At 36.1% G+C, this 20,856-nt stretch overlaps 1 protein-coding gene across 8 annotated transcripts in view; it reads right to left on the bottom strand.

The window, feature by feature from the left end:
• BANK1 (B cell scaffold protein with ankyrin repeats 1) overlaps positions 1 to 20,856 on the bottom strand; it is a 485,507-nt gene that overhangs the window by 216,811 nt on the left and 247,840 nt on the right. For all 8 annotated transcript variants that reach the window (XM_082390995.1, XM_082390996.1, XM_082390989.1 and 5 more), the window contains exons 3-5: positions 12,948 to 13,102; positions 4,558 to 4,696; positions 1,918 to 2,057 (exon numbers count right to left, since the gene is read on the bottom strand). In XM_082390995.1, the coding sequence (XP_082247121.1) occupies positions 1,918 to 2,057; positions 4,558 to 4,696; positions 12,948 to 13,102 (434 nt within the window). The remainder of the gene's footprint in view (positions 1 to 1,917; positions 2,058 to 4,557; positions 4,697 to 12,947; positions 13,103 to 20,856) is intronic.

Genomic DNA, 20,856 nt, shown 5'->3' with positions numbered 1-20,856 from the left:
CTTAAATTGTATATATTAAACCAAATCTCTTAATGCATCTTACCAAGCTGTGGTCTGCTGTCACCAACTTAGAATAATTCTACCTCTCCATACTCAAACCTCAGGTTTAAAGTGCCTCTTTCCTGAGAGTAAAAGCCTGAATCAAGCTGTGACTGTCCAACAATCTTCCTTTCACTATAGGCACCAAGGCTCAGTGGAGGGGAGAAACCCTTCCTCACCTCTCATTTCTGACACTGAGGGTAAAAATGAAACAGAGTATTTCATAGTTATCTAAAAACTACTCAAAAAAGTTTTTATTCATTCAAAGCTGTAGAAGAAATCATGACTTGCATGTTACAACATTCTGAAAAACTGTTCGAGTCAAAAATTACATTTAATTTTCACTATATACAAAGATTTTTTTTCCTCCCCAAAGGCAAAACCAACACAAAAATGTGTTTTGGGGACTACTTTACTTCTATGCTGACTGAATACTGATAATGCAATATAATGCTGTTATTAGTCTTTTTGTAATGAATAAAGTTTTTTAAGTAGAGGATAAGGTAGATGTGTCACAGGAAAATGAAACGATCTGTATTTCAAGCTGTTACTTTTATTCTTGCTTTGCAGTTACAATATAGATATTTTGTCAAATGTCCTCAGACTCCTCAGTTTGACAAATGGTATTTTACTCCCTGTCCTTCTCTAAAACATTTTTACCTTTTCCATTGTTCTAAAATGTATCATTCATAAAGGAGAACTCTAATAGAAAAATGTGTCACACAAAATAAATAACAACACCTCCAATTCCAAACTGGTTTAAACAATAAGGCTTCACGACAACCTGTCAACATTCCTATCATTGATGGTTTTGTTACAAGTCTTATGGAGTGTTTTGTGGTAAATCTGAAGATTGCATGTTCAATTCAACTACCTCTTTCTTCGCCTCTCCTCTGGTCTCCTTCCCTGCCCACAGAAAAACTAAGGCAATTAAGCAAAGTTATAATTCTAATTATCAAGCAGCTATTAAAAGAAATGACATTTATTTTACTCTGAAAATCTGATGTAATAAGCACATAAAGAAGTTCCACATTAAGCAAGCTTTCTCTCCACTGAAAGTAGGTCAGGTTACAAAAAATAAAACAGAATTCAGAAATTAAACTAATGGCTTACAGTCAATCAAAATGCACTTTTTACATTCTAAGTCCATGAGTCCCTTAGGGCAGGGCACTCACATCATCTATCACTCACTGGAGAATGTCCAAACTAAGGGCCTTGGAGAGGACTAGAAACTTCTCACCAAGTCATCCTTGCTGAGTATACTTTGTCACACTAGAGAAAAAAACCTGCAAGGCCACTTTGCAGAGTTCCCAGAAAAGTTTAGCATTTCTGGAATTCCAAATAAATGTTGTTAATTTAAAGGAATAACTTTCACTGTCAGACAACAATGGTAAATGAAACGACGAAAAACATACACTGAGCTTGGAAATTTCCTCATGAAAATAACAATTTCTAGATTAACACCACACACTTCCTTTTTGGTGGTGGTATTCTTGTTTTTTTCTGAGTCCTTAACCTCAAACCTTCTTTTATCTTGTATTGCCCACATCTGGATAAAGAGGAAATTCATTGTTTAAGAGTTCTCTTTAATCCTTCTGTCTTTCTTTATCTGGTCTGCAACAGCTTGAAAATGAACCCATGACAACAGCTATTTTGTAATGGATAACCTGTCTCCCAGTGACGACATTTGGAATGACTTGACTTACACAAACTAATTCATCTACATCTCTGCAACACATAGGTCAATTTCTTCCTTTCCTAATGATCAGTAATTCATTCTTATTCAACCAACATTCAGACTTTATACCAAAGTACGCATTCGTTTATTCCACATTAGCTCTTTAGCTTATTATCGACTTCATGGAAAGATCGACTTACCTGGTACACACCATCTCCTGGACCTGCCGCTCCCAATAGGCATTTCATAGCCTTTGGGGTTGAATAGTATGTAATCTCTGCTGTGGCCTTAATGATTCCATCACAGTAGACACTGACATTGACAGAGCCAGCAGGGAAATCTTATAAAACAAAGAGAGAGTTAGGAGCTGAGTCTACAAATGCATGTACCACAGTATTATATCTCTTAGAGAATATGAAGTCAGGCTTTAAGAATTCATAACAATTTTACTAGCTTTTAACACTTAATTGTTTTCTTTTTTTATCCTTAGTAGTTAGAAACCACAAAATAGAATATGTAATTTTGCACTTAATTGTCTAAAAAAACTTAAAGGATTAAAACATATGTTAAAATTATAATAAAAGCAAAACACTAAATCTTTTCTCCTTATCTTCTAACCTCCATTTTTTGTAGTAATGTATAATCATCTCTACGTAATACTTTGAATTTACAACAGTAAAGTCATTCATTAAAAGTTAAGTATTTGTTATTAATCTGAGGAAGAAAGTTCCCATTAATTACAGGAAAGTTTCTTAAAATTGGAAAAAGAAAGAGTAGAGTTGATTGAAATTATAGAACTTTTATTCAATTGATAACAATGAAAAACCCTTAGGAAGGCAAGGTTTAATGCCCTGTTATTTAAGTACTATTTACCCCATCCATTCATCTTTTTTGTGAACAAGTTGTTCAAGGTGACTGATACACCTCATTGTAAATTTTGCTGTAACACATCAACAAAGTTAAAGTTACCAGAGACTGTTGTGCTCTCTATGAAAGAATAACACTAAATAATCACTTCAATGAAAAGGTAACAAAATAAACAAAATTAAACAAAATTGAGCTCTTTAAATTCATTCACAGAACACACTTTAAAAACTTTCACTCTTTGTCACAGAGATACTTCCCAAATTCTCCTGGAAAATTGTCATGCAAATATCTGGGGTTTGGAATAACCCAAACCCCATTTGGGAAAGTAAGACCAATTCTTCTGAGGCATGTCCCATACATATTCCCATAATTATTCATGGAACTATCCTGTATATTACTACATAGCAGCCAACATTTTGTAAGACAATCTATCATTAACTTAGAGAATACACCAGTTGAAAAAAAAGAGTTGGAAAGGTTTAATTAGCATAACTGGTAAATAATGGTTGGTTGGTTGGTTGATTTTTACTACAAATTTGCTGTTCAACCACATGGATAATATTATGGTCTGGTATATATTGGAAAACTTGGAATTACAGTTTCCTCCTTTTCTGAAAAACATCTGAACTTTAACATTTTATTCTTTGTGCTGCTCTTAGCTACTAGGTAAACTGAACATAAAATCTTAATGTGAACAATTTTATTTGACATTTTGATTTGCTATTTGGGAAGTATTATCTAAGTACTTCTTAATTTGCAATATTGATTTTTCTGTAGTGATTTTAGTCTAACTAGATTTAGTTTAACTTCTAAACTAATTAGTTAGAAATTATTGCTCATTAAATCATTTAAAAATGTGGCATAAGGAACTAAGGGGCTTTGGAAGAAAAGGAAAAGAAACAGAAAGAATTCTTTCTCATCTCACTTCTGCATATCCTTGTCCATGACAGGAAGCAGTGTCTAAGATGTTTATAAATGATTGGTGTAAAGTCTTTCCTTTCTATAATCCAACTCTGACCTAAGCTGTGCAAGGAAATCCATAGAGGGGACACATGCGTTACACAACACAACAGAAAAGATTTGTAAATGCCCTGTAAATGGATTTCATTATAGCTACAATCTAAAAAGAAAACAAAAAATCTCAGGATGCATTTGATATACTCTTCAATTTTAAATATTTTTTACTACATTTCCAAATTTATAATAAGATTGAATATCTTTGCACTTTAAAATATTTTATGAAGTTCACATTTATAAAGTTAGGTAATTTTATTCTCTAATTATAAAAGGACACCATAAATTCAAAAACCAAGTAGTCCTACATTTATATCAAAACATTCAGAAATTAATATATTAAATTTTGATTTTAGTACAGTTATCACAGCAAGTGTGTCTATTCCAACTGGAATTTTAAATCCAATGCAATTTATCATGCTGAAGCAAAGTTGGATAATAAAATGGTTAGGTTCATAATTTAAATAAGGAAAAGAGGGAAGATTGTATATAGAAATGGTACCATGATGATAAAATAGTGAAAAAGAACTATGCTTTCCAAAACAAAAATATACTCAAAAAATATACTTTTTTTGCATGGCAAAAAATTAAAGAAGAAAAAAGAAAATCATGAATAAAAATCCAAAAGTCTGCTAATCCTGTTATAATAAAGCAAATAATTTTAGTTCCATATTTAATAGCTGACATATTAAAGTGCTCTCTGCTGACATAAAGTATGGGATGTTACTGGCTGTCATTTTACCACATGGTACACAAACTAATTTCTCATAATTTACACATTCATGCTTTTGCGAATCCAGATTAATTATAACAGCCTTGGGTATGTGAAAGCTAAACACAGGAAACACCTGCAGAACAATATTAGTTTCTGTAGGGAAGTGAAACCATTTACCATAAATTTATTGAAAGAAACTCAGAATGGTGTTTTATATTTATTAAAGCATAAAAAAATTTCTTACCTAAAGCTTTCATACACCAGACTGTCTTATTCCAGAGAGCTGGCCGTGTTCTAATGCATTTACTATTTGACGTAAATTCAACCTCCACAGAATCACCAATTACTTCATCTCTCAAAATAATAAATATTTCACCAGGATTCTATAAGATGAAAAATATAACCCAATTAGGCATTTTTGAAAGTTTTCATTAACCAAAGAACCCAGTGCATTTATTAATGATAAAGGTCACACATGATAATTATATATCTCCATTGTGTCCGTAGTTTCAGCCATATTCAGAAATGAAATATATAAAGGGGATTCTCACAGCATTTAAGTGTATCAACTTGATGTCTATTGAATACTCAGTTTTTTTTTTCCCAACACCAGATTTTGCAACTGAAAAGACAGTGAGGACAGAGCTGCTCCCTTTTCCTCTCATCTCATCCCTGTGTGTGAGGTTCTATCTGAGGGTGATGAGCACCAGTTCACAGACCTCCAAGGAATGTAATTCAGTTGCTAACCAAAGCCTTTTTTTCCCAAATCCCTTTCCTTTACCTTTCCAGAATTTGGTGTATTTATCTATAAATGAGAGGACTGAACAGGTTTAGCTTTAAGACCTCTTATAATTTAATTATGATGAATTGTTTTATATGTCTAATACAGTTGACCCTTGAACAACATAGGAGCACCGACCCTATGCACAGTAGAAAATCCATGTATAATTGATATTAGGCCCTCCACAATTCAACCAACTACAGATCATGTTGTACTGGGGTATTTACTATTGAAAAAAATCCATGTTTAAGTGGACCCATGCAGTTCAAAACCCCTGTTCAAAATAAATACTGTATGCTAACACATATATATGGAATCTAAAAAAAAAAAAAAAAAAATGGTTCTGAAGAACCTAGGGGCAGGACAGGAATAAAGACGCAGACGTAGAGAATGGACTTGAGGACAGGGGGAGGGGGAAGGGTAAGCTGGGATGAAGTAAGAGAGTGGTATGGACTTGTATATACTACCAAATGTAAAATAGATAGCTAGTGGGAAGCAGCTGCATAGCACAAAGAGATCAGCTCGGTGCTTTGTGACCACCTAGAGGGGTGGGAGGGAGATGCAAGAGGGAGGAAATATGGGATATATGTATATGTATAGATGATTCACTTTGTTATAAAGCAGAAACTTACACACCATTGTAAAGCAATTATACTCCAATAAAGATGTTAAAAAAAAAATCCATGTTTAAGTGGACCCATGCAGTTCAAAACCCCTGTTGTTCAAGGGTCAAGTGTAGTTTTAATCTTACCTAATAGAGGTTCTCTGGTTACTCTTTACGATGAGTATCAGTGAAGGCTATTGAGTTGACAAAGGTTATAAATCTAAAAATTTCAAGATTTTATTAAGGTGGAAAAGCTAAATCTATATACATAAGATATAAAGAGTTATTAAAAACAATCCAGAAAGAAAATTAAGGATAAGAAGATTAGAATTAATATAGAAAAAAAGAAGGAATAAACATTTATTGAGCATCTATTTTATACCAGGAATTATGCTTTTTATATAAAGTCATTTCCTTTAATCCTAACCAAAACAAACACACACATACATATACACACAAACATACACACATACCCCAAAACCAAAATGGAAGGCTATCATTTTTCTCTTTTACAAATAGGGTAACTAATACAGTGAGTTACATTCTGAAGATCAACCAGAACTATCTAAATTTAAAATCTGTACTACTCTTTACATCTTGCTGTTTAACCCTTCAAAATAACTAAAATGAAATATATTTTTATGATTATCTCAGCTATCACCTTTCAGAGGCTTTCTTCAAAGTCAAACTAAGTATCAGTCCTTCACAAAATAAACAGAAACCTCATTTACATGCTCTTATAAAATTCTGTTTACCCAAAAGTCATTAATTTCAAAGTTCTCTTATTAAATATTATCTCCCTAAGCATAAATCCCACCAATAAAACTTACATTTTTAAAGCTCTGAAAAAAAAGAGTTTCTACAAATATGTTGATGTTAAAAAAATCATTTCAGCGGATACACATCCACTTCAGGCATTTCTCCATCGGAGTCTAGCACTCTCCAATATTTGTCCACAGATTATTTTGAACTAAACTTCTCCACACCAAGTAAGTTGCTCATCGAGAAAAGATCCCACAGTTCCACCCATTGCTCTGGCCTCACACACCCTACATGTCGGAAACACTTCTCGGTTTCTTTGCTTGTGCCTCCCCACGCACTGCTTCATCTGAGAGCTGAGGTCAGGAATGGGAGCCCCTCCTGGTGCTCACATCTGCCACCTCCTCTTCACAGGACCTCACTGCCAGCGCAGTGCTTCAGTTCCTCCATCGCTCACATCTCACTCCTTTCTTCGAAGCTTTAATGACTTCCCACTTCACTTTGGCTCAGATCCCCAAGATCCTCGGCTTCAAACTTCTTCGGAGTTCTCTTCCCTGAGTACTTCTCTTCCTGTATAACTTTGACCTCTCGCTTTCCAAACTTAGTGAGCCTCAGCATCCTGTCCCAGTGTTTATTCACCTAGAGAACTCATTCTCATTCACGGGGGCTCACACAGGCTGCTTCTTACGCGTCAGATTCTCTCCCTAATAGAGGGCAGGACTCCACCTTTCAACCATTTCCAGAGAAGAGTTCTCAACAAAACACAAGCATACAGACCACCCCCAAGGAGGCACTGACACCTCATTTGTACCCGGGACCAGCTTCATGGGCATGTAACCTCTGCAGCTTCACAGGCCCTGCACTTGGAAGAGCGCTGCACTTGTCTTAATGTTCTGCTGTTGCAGCTTGAAATGCTTAATAATTTGAACAGGGGTCCCTACCTTTTCATTTTGTACCGGGCCCTGCTGAGTAGGTAGCTGTTCCTGTTTGTACATATGTTGGCATGCCCTTGAGTTCCTCCTCTCCCTCCATCTCCCCATGTGTATCCTCTCCATCGAGGTCCAACTCAGGTTTCGCGCACAACTTCTGAAGGAATCATGAAACATTTCGCACCTGTACTCCTCATTTGACCCTTTCTAAGCCATGCCCTCTGGTCTTAATACGCTTTTCATGCCTGTGTCTAGGCTTCCCAGATAGATTTTAAACATCCCGAAGGTATTTTTACTTTTTCATATCGTTGCGGCATCTTGCAAGAATTAGGTACATAAGAGATAATCTGTATATATTTTTCAATTCAGATAGAATACCTCTATAAAAATATGACATTTTTTCCATTGAGCAAGCTCTACTCCTTATCCCCCTCAGGACTCCAGCTTCATCTGCTTCCTGCATCTCCATGCACGAAGGGGGCTTCGGAGGAGGGAAGGCCTGTACTCGTCCAGCCCTGTCCTTAATTATTATGGGCATCTTAATTAAAGATATAATTATTTGGGCACATTTAATTCAAAGGAGGAAATATTAGGATACTCAAGTGGTCATAAATTTAGTGTTATCAGTTATGAAGCTGTTATTTTGCTCTCAATCTTTCTGACTTCTCTGTTTATCCCTTATTTGGCTCTGACCATTCAGAAAGAGAAAGAGTTATAATAATTATCACTTCCAAACTCTACAGATTCGCTGCAATGGTCACAACCCTTGAGACCTCACCAAAAGGGCTGGAACTCTGTCTACAATACAACACAGGTAGTGGAGTTTCTAGACTGTCAGGATGGGTGTCTTTAGGTTTTAATGAATCATTAAGTACCGGTAACAAAGGATTTTGATCTTAGTGGATCATATCAGCTTACTATGACTTGCACACAGACAAATGGCTCTTTTCATATTCATAATTAATAGGCACTAGCTCTACAAGCACAGGTGCATGGGCCTCATTAAGCCAGCACTGTGCAAGTCCCTGCAGCTGACCCTGATCTGCCCCGTGACAGCACAGCAAGGATTAGGTTATGGCAATGGTTCCAAATTTGGCTGCTAATTCTCCCCTTCAGAATCACCTGGGAAGCTTTTAAAACTCCCAATCTCCAGGCCATAACTCAGACCATTTACATCTGAATCTCTGGGGGTAGGATTCAGACATTATTACTTTTTCAAACCTCCCCTAGTAATCTCTATATGCTGCTTAGTTTAAGAACCACTTGGTTACAGGGAAAAAACATCTGTCATCGTAAAACCTTATCTCGAAAGGGGTAATACTTCACAACATAGACATTTTAGGCATTGATACACACAATAATCTTTTGCTGCTTTAACTGTATTTTTCAATTAAATCACAGGACTTGACTTTAAGTTAAGGTTGGCTACCAAGGACTAGTGTGTGACTTGGTGTCAGAAATAAGTGGGCAGTGCTGTTAGCTTCTGTGTATTGTTTTAAACTGTATTCAGTGCCAAGGAGTGAACAGATAGGAGCTAATCTCTGAGGTTTTTGTAGTTTGCCTGTGGGCCCTTCTACAAGTCACACCCCTTTATATATTCTCGGGGTTTCTCTAGATTCACTGGTTATATAAGCTGTGGTCTATACAGATTTAGGTTTGGAGTCTCATATTATGGTTGCAGCCACAAAGCTAAACATCAGTGAAGGTCAAATGAAATGAAGGTCTTTATTAGGGAATATGCCATGTTCTAGGATTCAGATAGAAAAATGATTCAATGAAATTAATATAGATTCAAATGCTGATAAGGCCCCTTAAAAGGCCTTTTCTGGTTATGCTATAACTTTCAGAACTAAATTTGCTCAAGAAATCAACAAGTGACCAGACTACTTTTAAAAGCATATTTCAGTCTTATCAGAACAGCAGCAGTGGGAGAATAACATAAATATAAAGAAATATCAGTTAATTATACCAAAGGAAGTAAGAGGTTTGGGGTGGAGAAAAGCTGTGATTGCAGCAGATTCTATCAAAAGGGAGAAGGACATATTGAAGTCCTGCCTACACAGATAAAACAAGATAGAAAAAATAAGCTCACTCTTGACTACTCTTTAGGATGGTGCTACTGAAGAAGCAATAGAGAGGTCATTCCTGACCCGTGACTGGGGCTCAGAGAAATCACAGGAGAGGCAAGAGGCACCCGGGAGCAAACCACAGTACTTCCCAGAGGGCCATTGAGGAAAACATTCATAGGCTCTCTCTTAAAGATTCAGGTCAAATCCATTAAAAAAAAATATCCAGTGACTGAATCACTTTTTAGAGATGATGCAGCTCTAACAAGTGATCATAGAACTGGCAGGACTGCAGACAAGCCTCTGAAGAAGAGCACTGCCTCCTTGATGCCATTACTAGGTGATTTGAAGGTGACCTATTATCAAGAGGCATGAATGTATTTCCTATCCTCTGGGGCAGGATTTCACCTGGGCAGTACTGACATGTTTGAACCAGAGAAGTCATTGCTGTGGGGACTGCCCTGTGCGTTGCAGGATGTCTAGTAGCACCCCTGGCTTCTACCCACCAGATGCCAGTAGCAGCCCCCCCCGTTATGACAACAAATCTGACTGCAGACTTTGCCAAATATCCCTTTGGGAGAGACGGCCAAATCAGTCCCAGATAAGAACCACTGCTCTGAGGGAATCTGCCTGAGAAATTAATGAAATTAGGACTTTGGAGTAAATACACAGCAAAGGGAAAAGAAGTTAGCAAATAACAGACCAGGTCCAGTTCTGGTTTAGATGTTATTCCAATGGAAGAATGCCTCCCAGGTGGATTATTCATCAAGGACCAAAAACTGGATAAGATTCATTTGAACAATGGATGTGCTTATTATTAGCAGGCTTAGAATTCACTGATTTCATATCTCTCATGATCAGTTACCCTATACAAGACAAAATCAGGAAGAATATGCTAGAAAAGCAAATATCCTGGCCCATACCAACCAAAAAAAAAAAGGTTAACACATACTAAAATAGAACAAATATTGCTAATCCTAGGAAAGAGGCAAAATTAAGCAGCAGAATTAAACTGTTAAAACTCATTTAGGTATTTCTTAAAAAGATAGGGAATAACTTACATAAATAGAACACTGGAGGCACATCTTCACTAGGGCATGAAAAAAATCTGTTGAAGAAAAAAACCTTTTTTCTGCAGTTTTTGAAGGGGCACAAAATTTCAAGGTCCAGGAAATCCGAAATCCTTGGAAAGGAACAATGCTGGGAAAGATGACTCAGCAGAGGAATCAATACTGCCGAGCTCCTGGGGTCAAAAGCAACAGCAGCCTTACCTGCTGCCTCAGTTAAACTATCTACTTATGCTGCTTCTCCAGAGCAGAGGAGGGAATGGGGAGGGCACTTCTCCAGGAGCAGGTCCACAGACCCAAGCAGTTCTGCAGCAAGAGGCAACAGGTGAGATTAAAACTAATTCTCTGGTCATCAGAGAGAATGAAGACGATGCCATTAGATTGAACCAGTCAACTCAGCCCTGGCATGCTGGAAACATAAAACCATAAGGGGAAATTCATAGATTTTGAAGATACTGGGTGGGAAAGAGGCACATCTCAAATATGACCTGGTGACTGGCAAGGATAGCCTTGTAAATTTCTAGATTTTTATACGATGGCAGGGAAGTCTCAAAACATCACTTCCAGAGAAAGGAGGCTGTATCCTTAAGTGGACTCTACTTACCCAGTAATTCAAAGACTTCTCAGAAATGTTCAAAGGTTGTGCTTTCAGACAATTGGCATAGACTGAACGTTAGTTATCCTGGCAAATCTGAAACATGATTTTCACTCATTTGGATACAAATAATCTTTCCTGTGGTGCTTGGAAATTGGGACTTGGATTCAGACTATACTAAGATCTAGGTTCTGAGAATACAAGGTTTTGACTGGGATGACTATTTTTGGTCCAGGGATTTGTTTATTTCAATTTTTTAATGTGTAGGTCTGATGCTAAAATAATCTTATATGACCTTTCAACTCTTAGGACTGTTTAAAAAGTGGGGTACCCAAGAGAGATTTGGAATTGAAATAATTTAACTGCAGAGGGTCTGAATGAATTGTATCCATGTCCGTAAAAGCCCACAGTTCTGTTACTGAAAGAACCCTCATCCTACTCAGCCATCTGAGTGAGCTATCTCTGCTTGGAGGGCAGTGGGGTTTAATTTTTGGATTTTGATTTCTCTGCAATTTAATAATGGAAAGGTTTTATATCGTTCAAATTTTACTCTTGCAGATATTTTTGAAAGCAGCTATTTAGACTCATTGCATAATTCCTGGTGAGCAATTTTTAGTTCCAGAGGATTTTTTTGTTTTTTGTTTTGCTTTTTTTGCTTTGACTTTACCTACTTGAGAACAGTTCTGATTTCCATTTTATCGTCTCTTCTATTTATTTCTGTCTCTTCCATTATTTCTGACTCAATAGGAGCCACTGGTTCTGACTGTTTGGACTGATCGCCCTTCCTCAAGTAGGTTGTAATTGTTCTTTGCCTGATCCTCTATCTCAGTTCCCTCAAACCTGTACAGTTTCAGTTCCTGGGGTCTTTAAGGGAGTGTCAAAGAAGTTTTTGTTCCTCTGGAACTGATAACATAATAAAACGGCGATTCTCCTGCTTGGGGATGGGGTCTGGAGGTGAGGGAATTAAGCTTTCCCAAACTGCGCAGAACGTTCTGCTTCTCCCAGTGCTGCTGGTACCATCAGGATCAGTGGATTCTCTCCCAAAACATGCCTCCCAGTAAGCAGACAAGTGCAGCTCCTGTCACATTAACCTACTGGCGTCCACCTGAAGGACCCTCTCATGCAACTCTCAAGGTCGTCCTGTATCTTTTGCTCTTCCTGCTCAAGCACACCATAGACATTGAGGACCAGCATCTTTTTATTGTCTGGAGATTACGTAGTCCAAGTTTTGGTCAAGCTCCAGCAGTAGGCTTATTATAGTGGTTCAGTCCGATGAAGACTTAGAAGGAAGAAATATTGGCAACATGTGTTCATACAGTCACCTCCTGAGAAATCCACTCCCTCTAACATTATACTTTTATTCCCCAAAGGACCAGCTCTTCTAGCTCTATGATAGTCCCACTTCATAATGTAGGCCTTTGATATATGTTTTATAATTTAAAAATCAGTGGTCATAAAAAATAAGTGTTTTCAAATTCTATTCAAGAATGTATTTCCTTTTATGAAAATAAAATCCTTGATATGGTTAATATGAATCCAACTTTCTTTTAAATAGCTTGATATATATAGCAATTGTAAATCTGTTTGTAACACGTCAAGTAACATTTAATAAAATGATGCTTTCATATATGTTTCAATACTTTACTATTCAACAAATATGTATCAAATGCCTACTAACTACCAGATATTGTTCTGGGTTCTGAGGACATGGCCATGAACAGAGTAGACAAAAATGCCTCTGTGTTGTAGCTTCTAGTGTTAGTTACATTCTAGTCAAATGCAGTATCCGTTAAAATAATGCAGTCACTTAAATAACAAGGTGTCTTTACTGACCTCACATGGAATCTCAGCAGGAAGCACCACTGCCTGTGATATGGTGCTTCTGGAAGCTTCTGATAATTCTTCAATTTCCTTTCTCTCACTTATTTGCCCAGAATGTTCCACTCTTAGGTCTGTTGGAATAATGACCTCAAGGTAGTCCTCAGAACCTAGAGGAAAGTTCATGAATGCAGATTACAATATAGCTAAGGCCGTATTATTTCCTCCATTGTTATAAAAACAATTGCTAAACAATTGATTTATTTATAATTGCTAAACAATTAATATGTGGGACAACCAAACTGAGTTTAAGACAGCTAAAGTAAATGAACCAATGTTAATAATTAAAATAATGCTTCATAATTTAACCAGTATTATAACCTTAAGCTACTAAACTAAATCAAATACATAATAATATTTTCATCCACTAGTTAAGTATTTTCCCCAAAAAAATACAACCACCATTTAATATTGTCTCTTAATATTAAAACAATAAATCTGAAAAACATGAAACTATTTCTTTTCAATGCCTATAATTAAGAAAATTTATTCATTTTAAATCAGAACAATTATTTACCCTTCACATATATTTCTAATTTTAAAAACAAAAAGCATAACTAGGAGACAATCACTAAATAAACTCATATTTCTATGAAACACTAGTTTAATAGTGAAATATTAGTGTTCATCAAAATGTTAATGTGTTCTGTGAAAAAAGTGTCCTAAATTAAATAAGTTGGGTTTCTTTATGGCAGTATTACTAAGAACACTAAAATATTCTAATGTGAATTTTGAATCTCAGAGAAGGGAAAAGAGTATTTGATTTTTAAAACATTTAACATTTATTAACTTAGCATCGTCTCAATCATTAAGACACTTTTCTCTATTGAAGAAGAGCTGTGTTAAGAGAGATGGATAATACTTTTATTACTCAATGTTTCAAAGCCCAGAGCATTTTACTAGGGCACAGAACCAATATGACTGGAACCAAGGCTCTCACCACTAGAGACTCTCACAACTGTCATCTTAGGCCAACCTCAAATGTATCTCTCAAATCCTCAAAGAAGGGGATTGGAGAAAAGGAAAGCAGCTCCTGACAGCTAGATACTGGCCTGATACTGTGTGAAGGCCTTGGTGTTGCTAGGAGGTGGCTTCCTGTTCTCCTACTGAACGTCAACAATTTTGCAGAACGTCACCATTGGACAAGGCCACCTGTCACCATGATGGATCAAGTCAGAGATCAGACCACTTTGTAATCATGTCTGAATCCAGGCAAAAACATGAATACTGTCCAAACCACAAAATAACCAAACATCCTGAATCCTGGCTCCTGTGAGTGATGTTGCTTCTTTACCAATTCCTGTCTCAGCCTCTTTTCATTTCTCTCGCCTTCCAGGTAGGGTAACCAGCTCCTCCCAGTTTGCTTGGGATATTTTTGGTTTGGGCACTGAAAACGCTGTGTCCCAGAAACCCCCTCAGTTTCAAGTATACTGGTATAGCTGGTTAACCTGCTTCCCAATAAGTCATTAATACACAAAACCATAAAATTACATGTGCTTTTCGACAGCAAGCAAACTATAGCAAAGCCCTGCTTCCATGAACCCTTCCTCAAATCATTTAATGCAACCCTAAATCCTACAATAAGTCTTTTCTTTATACAGTCTTCCTGAGGTGTCCCATGGTTCTCCATGGTGGCCTTCTCTTCATTGCAACTAGCAAAAAAAAATAGTTCAAGGACAGGTGTGTCCTAGTGGTCTTTGGCAAAAGGGAATTGACAGGATAAAAAGGAAGAAGTGTCAAGGCAATACAGATGAAGTTGGCTAGAATTCTGGTTTCACTGCATCCAGAAAGTTAAGTCAGCAGTTTCATATAGGTAATTCTATCAGAAAAGCAGAGTAACAAAAGTGATGTCCTCTGGAGAGGGGCTGTCTCCATGCCACATCTAAGAAGGAGAGAGTTTTGTTTTGGGGTTTTTTTTTCCTGTCTTATGAAAGTTACAGAATAAAAGTACAAAAGCACCTGGGATTTCCAGATTCTCCCAGTACTAGTCTTGCTTGAAATGAAATGAAAAACAGCCTTTATTTCTCTAACAATTTTAAACACTTCCATAAGCAGTCTCATTCTCTCTCTCTCTCTCATACGCACACACACACACACACACATACACACACACACACCCCAAATTAGTGAAAGGTTGTATAGAACTGGCTCAATCACTTTGTGAACTGATGAAAGAACAAGGAAACTGATTTCATTTTATATATCTTAAAAGGTGTAAGTTGTTCCACTGCAGCAGTATCTAGGATGTTTTCTGCTAATTCATCTGTGGTATTAGGTTAAGAAGAGCTATTTTCTTTACCCTGAGGACACAATCATGGATGTACAAAAGATTTACCTCTATCAATGTTCGCAGAAGCACTGTTTATAATGCAGAAAACTGGGAGCAGTTTAAGCAATAAGGGACCAGATTAAAAAATGTGTAATGTGATAAAAGATACTGTCACTAATTAAAATTCCATCAAAGAATATTTAACAACAAGGAACAAGTTTATGATATAAATGAAAAAAAATCAAGTTACAAAATAGTCAATTTTGTAGGTTCCCATTTTAGTAAAATAAGAAGTATAGGACTTCCTGCAGGTTCCATATTTAAGGAGCTTTGGAAGTTGCCACTCCAACCTAACAAACAAAAAATTGAACAGACTAAAAAATCAATAACTTCTCTTTGATTCTTAAGAGAGGCGTGGACACAGCACAAACTGCTGCCCCCAAGGCTGGAGAGACAGGCAGGTGGAGAGAGAGTCTCAGCTTACCAGAGCAGAGACTCAGGAGTGGAAACGGCCCCAGCAGCCAGTGCCAGGGTAGAGAAACGGGAACTGTAATTGAAAAATTGCTGGACACTCAGTGAGGACAAGTCTGAGAGTTAAAAACTCCAGGGCAATTCAGCCAAAAGGTGGGGGGAACACATTATTTTGAAATTTACCTCTAGGAGCTTGACAAGATTCCCACAGCAAATACTGGGGAACATGCCCTCCTGCTTCAGTGGAACCGGAAACATCTTTAAATACTCCAGGACACTGATCTTCTTAACAAGGCCTGCCCTGGGTGGAAACTAGTTAATCAGAGCCAAATCTACTGGGGTATTAGGACATTCTAATTGACCAGAGGAAGAGAAATACCCAACTGCAGCCCACTGGAATAATCCTCTCTCACCTAAAGGGGAGAAAAAAAACTGAGAAACTCTTGTGAGGTTCACAGTCCAGAGGCATAGGCTCACTAAAGGACTGAAACCTAATCACAGAACTCTAGAAAGCCTCCTCTCCGCCAACACCTCACCACCGCATTACTAAAGGCCTATTTACAGCAGTTCTTTGTATAGAGTATATTATGTCTAGTTATCAAGAAAAATTACAAGGCATACCAAAAGGTAGAAAATACAATTTGAAGAGACCAGGGAAAGCACTAGAATCAGACATGGCAGGGATGTTGGAATTATCAGACTGGGAATTTAAAACAACTCTGATTAGAATGCTAAGAGCTATAATGTGGCATGGACATATATACACTACCAAATGTAAAATAGATAGCTAGTGGGAAGCAGCCGCATAGCACAGGGAGATCAGCTCGGTGCTTTGTGACCACCTAGAGGGGTGGGATAGGGAGGGTGGGAGGGAGATGCCAGAGGGAGGAGATATGGGGATATATGTTTATGTATAGCTGATTCACTTTGTTATACAGCAGAAACTAACACACCATTGTAAAGCAATTATACTCCAATAAAGATGTTTAAAAAAAAAAATTAGAATGCAAGAACAGATAGGCAATGTAAGCACAGAGATGGAAATCCTAAGAAGAGGCATAAAAAAGTGCTAGAGATTAAAAACACTGTAACAGAAGTAGAAAATGTCTTTGGTGGATTTATTAGTAAAGACTGGACATGACTGAGGAAAGAATCTCTGAGCTAGAGGATATATCAATAGACTCCTTGAAAACTGAAGAGCAAAGAGAACAAAGACTAAAGAAAAAAACTGACAGAATATCCAAGGACTGTGGAACAACTACGAAAAGTGTAACATATGCATAACGGGAATACCAGAAGTAGAAGAAAGAGAGAAAGGAACAGAAGAAATATTTCAAAAAATAATGTCTGAGAATCTCCCCAAATTAATGTCAGACACTAAATCACAGATCCAGGAAGTTCAGAGAACACCAACTAGGAAAATCCTCCCCAAAATGAGATATACCTAGGGATATCATCTTCAAACTGCAGAAAATCAAAAATAAACAAAATTTGAGAAAAACCTAGAGGAAAAAATTCCTTACCTATAGAGGAACAAAGAGAAGAATTACATCTGACTTATTCTCAGAAACCATGCAAGCAAGAGAGTGGAGTGAAATACTTAAAAGTGTAACAGAAATAAACTGCCCACCCAGAATTCCGTACCCTGTGAAATTATCTTTTAAAGCTGAAGGAAAAATAGAGATTTTCTCAGACAAACAAATATTGAGATAATTTATTATCAGTGGACCTGCCTGAAAGAAAAAAGAAGTTCTTTAGTGAGAAGAAAAATAATATAGATCAGAAATTCAGATCTGCATAATGAAGGGAGAGCATCAAAGAAGGAATAACTGAAGGTAAAATAAATATTTTTCTTATTTGTGATTGATCTAGAAGATAACAGTTTGTTCAAGATAATAATAGCAACAATATATTCGATAATGTATGCTTATGTACATATCTTATATAAATATTTACATATATATGCTTGTGTATGTTTATATATAAATAAAATAAATGAAAGCAATGATATAAAGTATAGAAAGGAAGAATTAGGATCATTTTATTATTATAAGGTAATAATACTACCTATGAAGTGATACAGTGTTACTTGACAGTAGACTTGCGTTAGTTGTAAATGCGTATTGCAAACTCTAGGATAAACCCTAAAAAAAAATTATTTTTTAAGTATAACCGATATGCTAAAAAAGTAGAAAAATGGAATCATATAAAATGCTCAATTAAAATCACAAATGGCAGAAAAAGAGTAGAAGACAAAAATAGGAATAAAGAACAAGGGGAACAAAACAGAAAACAGTAATGAATATGGTAGATATTCATCCAACTATATCAGTAATCATTTTGAATGTCAAGGTCTAAATGTACCAATTAAAAAACAGAGATTATCACAGTGGATCAAAAAACAAGACCCACCTATATGTTGTTTACAAGAAACCCACTTTAAATATAGAAACATATAATGATTAAAAGTAAATGGATGGAAAAATACACCATGCTAACACCAAACAAAGGAAAGCAACAGTAGCTATATTAATTTCAGACAGAGCAGACATTAAAGTAAGAAAAGTTATCAGGGATAAAGAAGGACATTACATGATGATAAAGGGGTCAATTCTCCAAGAAAACATGACAATTCTTAATGTGCGTACACCTAGCAACAGAGTGTGAAACTATGCGATGCAAAAACTAGTAGAACTTCAAAAAGAAATAGATGAATCCACTATTACAGTTAGAAACCTCAACACCTCTGTCTCAGAAATGGACAGAAACAGCAGGCAGAAAATCAGTAAGGATGTAATTGAACTCAACAACACCATTAATAAACTGCATATAATTGACATTTACAGACTACTTCATCCAACAAAAACAGAATATACATTTTTTTGCAAGCTTACATGGAACATTCGCTAAGACAGAACTCATTCTGAGCCATAAAACACACCTTAACAAATTTAAAAGAATAGAAATTGAACAATGTCTGCTCTCAGACCACAATAAAATTAAACTAGAAATCAACAACAGAAAGATAACTGAGAAATCCCCAAATATGTGGAGATTAAACAACATACTTCTAAATAATACATGGGTCAAAGAAGAAATCTCAAAAGAAATTAAAAAAATATTTTGAACTGAATGAAAATAAAAATATAACAGCAAAATGTGTGAGATGCAGCAAAAGCAGTGCTTAGAGGGAAATTGTTAGCATTGAGTGCATGTATTAGAAAAGAAGCAAGATCTAAAACCAAATTTAAGTTTCCACCTTAGGTAACTAAAAATGAAGAGCCAATTAAATTCAAAGTAAGCAGAAGAAAAGAAATAAGAATTAGAACAGAAATCAATGAAATTGAAAATTGGAGATAAAAGAAAAAAAACAATGAAACCAAAAGCTGGTTCTCCGAAATGATCAGTAAAATTCATAAGCCTCTAGCCAAGCTAACAGAAGGGGAAGAGAGAGAGAGGGAGAGAGACAGAGAGCAAGTAAGCATGTGAACAAGCAGAAGACACAAATTAATAACATGAGAAATGAAAGAGGGGGACATCACTCTAGATCTCTAGATCCCATGGATGTTAAATGGATAATAAAGGAATACTATGAACAAGCCAATGCCACAAATTTGATAACCTAAATAAAATGGACCAATTCCTTGAAAGACACAATCTGCCAAAACTCATACAGGAAGAAATAGACAATATGAATAGGCCTAAAGCCTATTTCTATTAAAGATTGAATCAAGAATTAATAACCTTCCAAAACAGAAAGCACCAGGCCCAGATGGGTTCACTGGTGAATTATACCAAACATTTAAGGAAGAAATTATACCAATTCTCTATAATCTCTTTCAGAGGATAGAAGCAGAGGGAATATTTCCTAACTCATTCTATGAGGCCAGCATTACCCTAACACCAAATCCAGACAAAGATATTACAAGAAAACTACAGAACAATATCACTCATAAAAATACATGCAAAAATCCTCACAAAATTTTAGCAAATCAAAGCCAAAAAAGAATAAAAACAATAATATCATCATATCAATAGATGCAGAAAAAGCATTTGACAAAATCCAACACAAAGTCATAATAAAAACTCTTAGTAAACTAGGAATAAAGGGGAATTTTCTCAGCTTGATAAACACTATCTACCAAAACCCTTCAGCTAACATCATTGTTAATGTGAAAAACTTAAAGCTGTCCCACTAGGATCATGTTCAAGGCGAGGATGTAACTCTCACCATCCCTTTTCATTATCATACTGGAAGTCCTTATTAATGCAATTAACGCAAGAAAAAGAAAAGTTACACATACTGGGAAGGAAGAAATAAACCTGACTTTGTTGGGATGACGTGATTGTCTAGTAAATCCAAAGGCATCAACAAAGAAATTCCTGGAAGCGACTATAGCTAAATTGCAGGATATAAGGTGAATATACAAAAGGCAACTGCTTTCCTATATACTAACAATAAATACATGGAATTGGAAATTAAAAATGGAATACCATTTACAATAGTACCCCCTCAAAATGAAATACTTAGGTATAAATCTAACAAAATATGTACAATATCTATATGATGAAAACCACAAAACTCTGATAAACAAAATCAAATAAGAACTAAATAAATGGAAAGATATTCTATGTTCATGGATAGAAAAACTCAATAGTGTCAAGAAGTCTGTTCTTCCCAACTTGATCTATAGATTCAATGCAATCACAATCAAAATCTCAGCAAGTTACTTTACAGATATGGACAAACTGATTCTAAAGTTTATATTGAGAGGCAAGAGACCCAGAGTAGGCAGCTTAATATTGAAGGTGAAGAACTAAGTTGGAGGACTGACACTACCCTACTTTAATACCTACTATAAAGCTGCAGTAATCAAGACAGTGAGGTCTTGGCAAAAGAATAATCAAATAGGTCAATGGAAGAGAGTAAGAGCCAAGAAACAGAATCACATAAACATAGTTAATTAATATTTGACCAAGGAGCAAAAACAATACAATGGGGCAAAAACAGTCTCTTCAACAAATAGTGATGGAACAACTAAACATTCACATGCAAAAAATGCGTCTAGATACCTTACAACCACCACAAAACCTTACAACCATCACAAAAATTAACTGAAAATG

This window comes from Balaenoptera borealis (assembly GCF_965194805.1).
Source record: "Balaenoptera borealis genome assembly, chromosome: 4".
Taxonomy (NCBI): domain Eukaryota; kingdom Metazoa; phylum Chordata; class Mammalia; order Artiodactyla; family Balaenopteridae; genus Balaenoptera; species Balaenoptera borealis.
The sequence above is the reverse complement of the archived record's forward strand: the minus strand, read 5'-3'. Positions and strand labels throughout refer to the sequence as shown.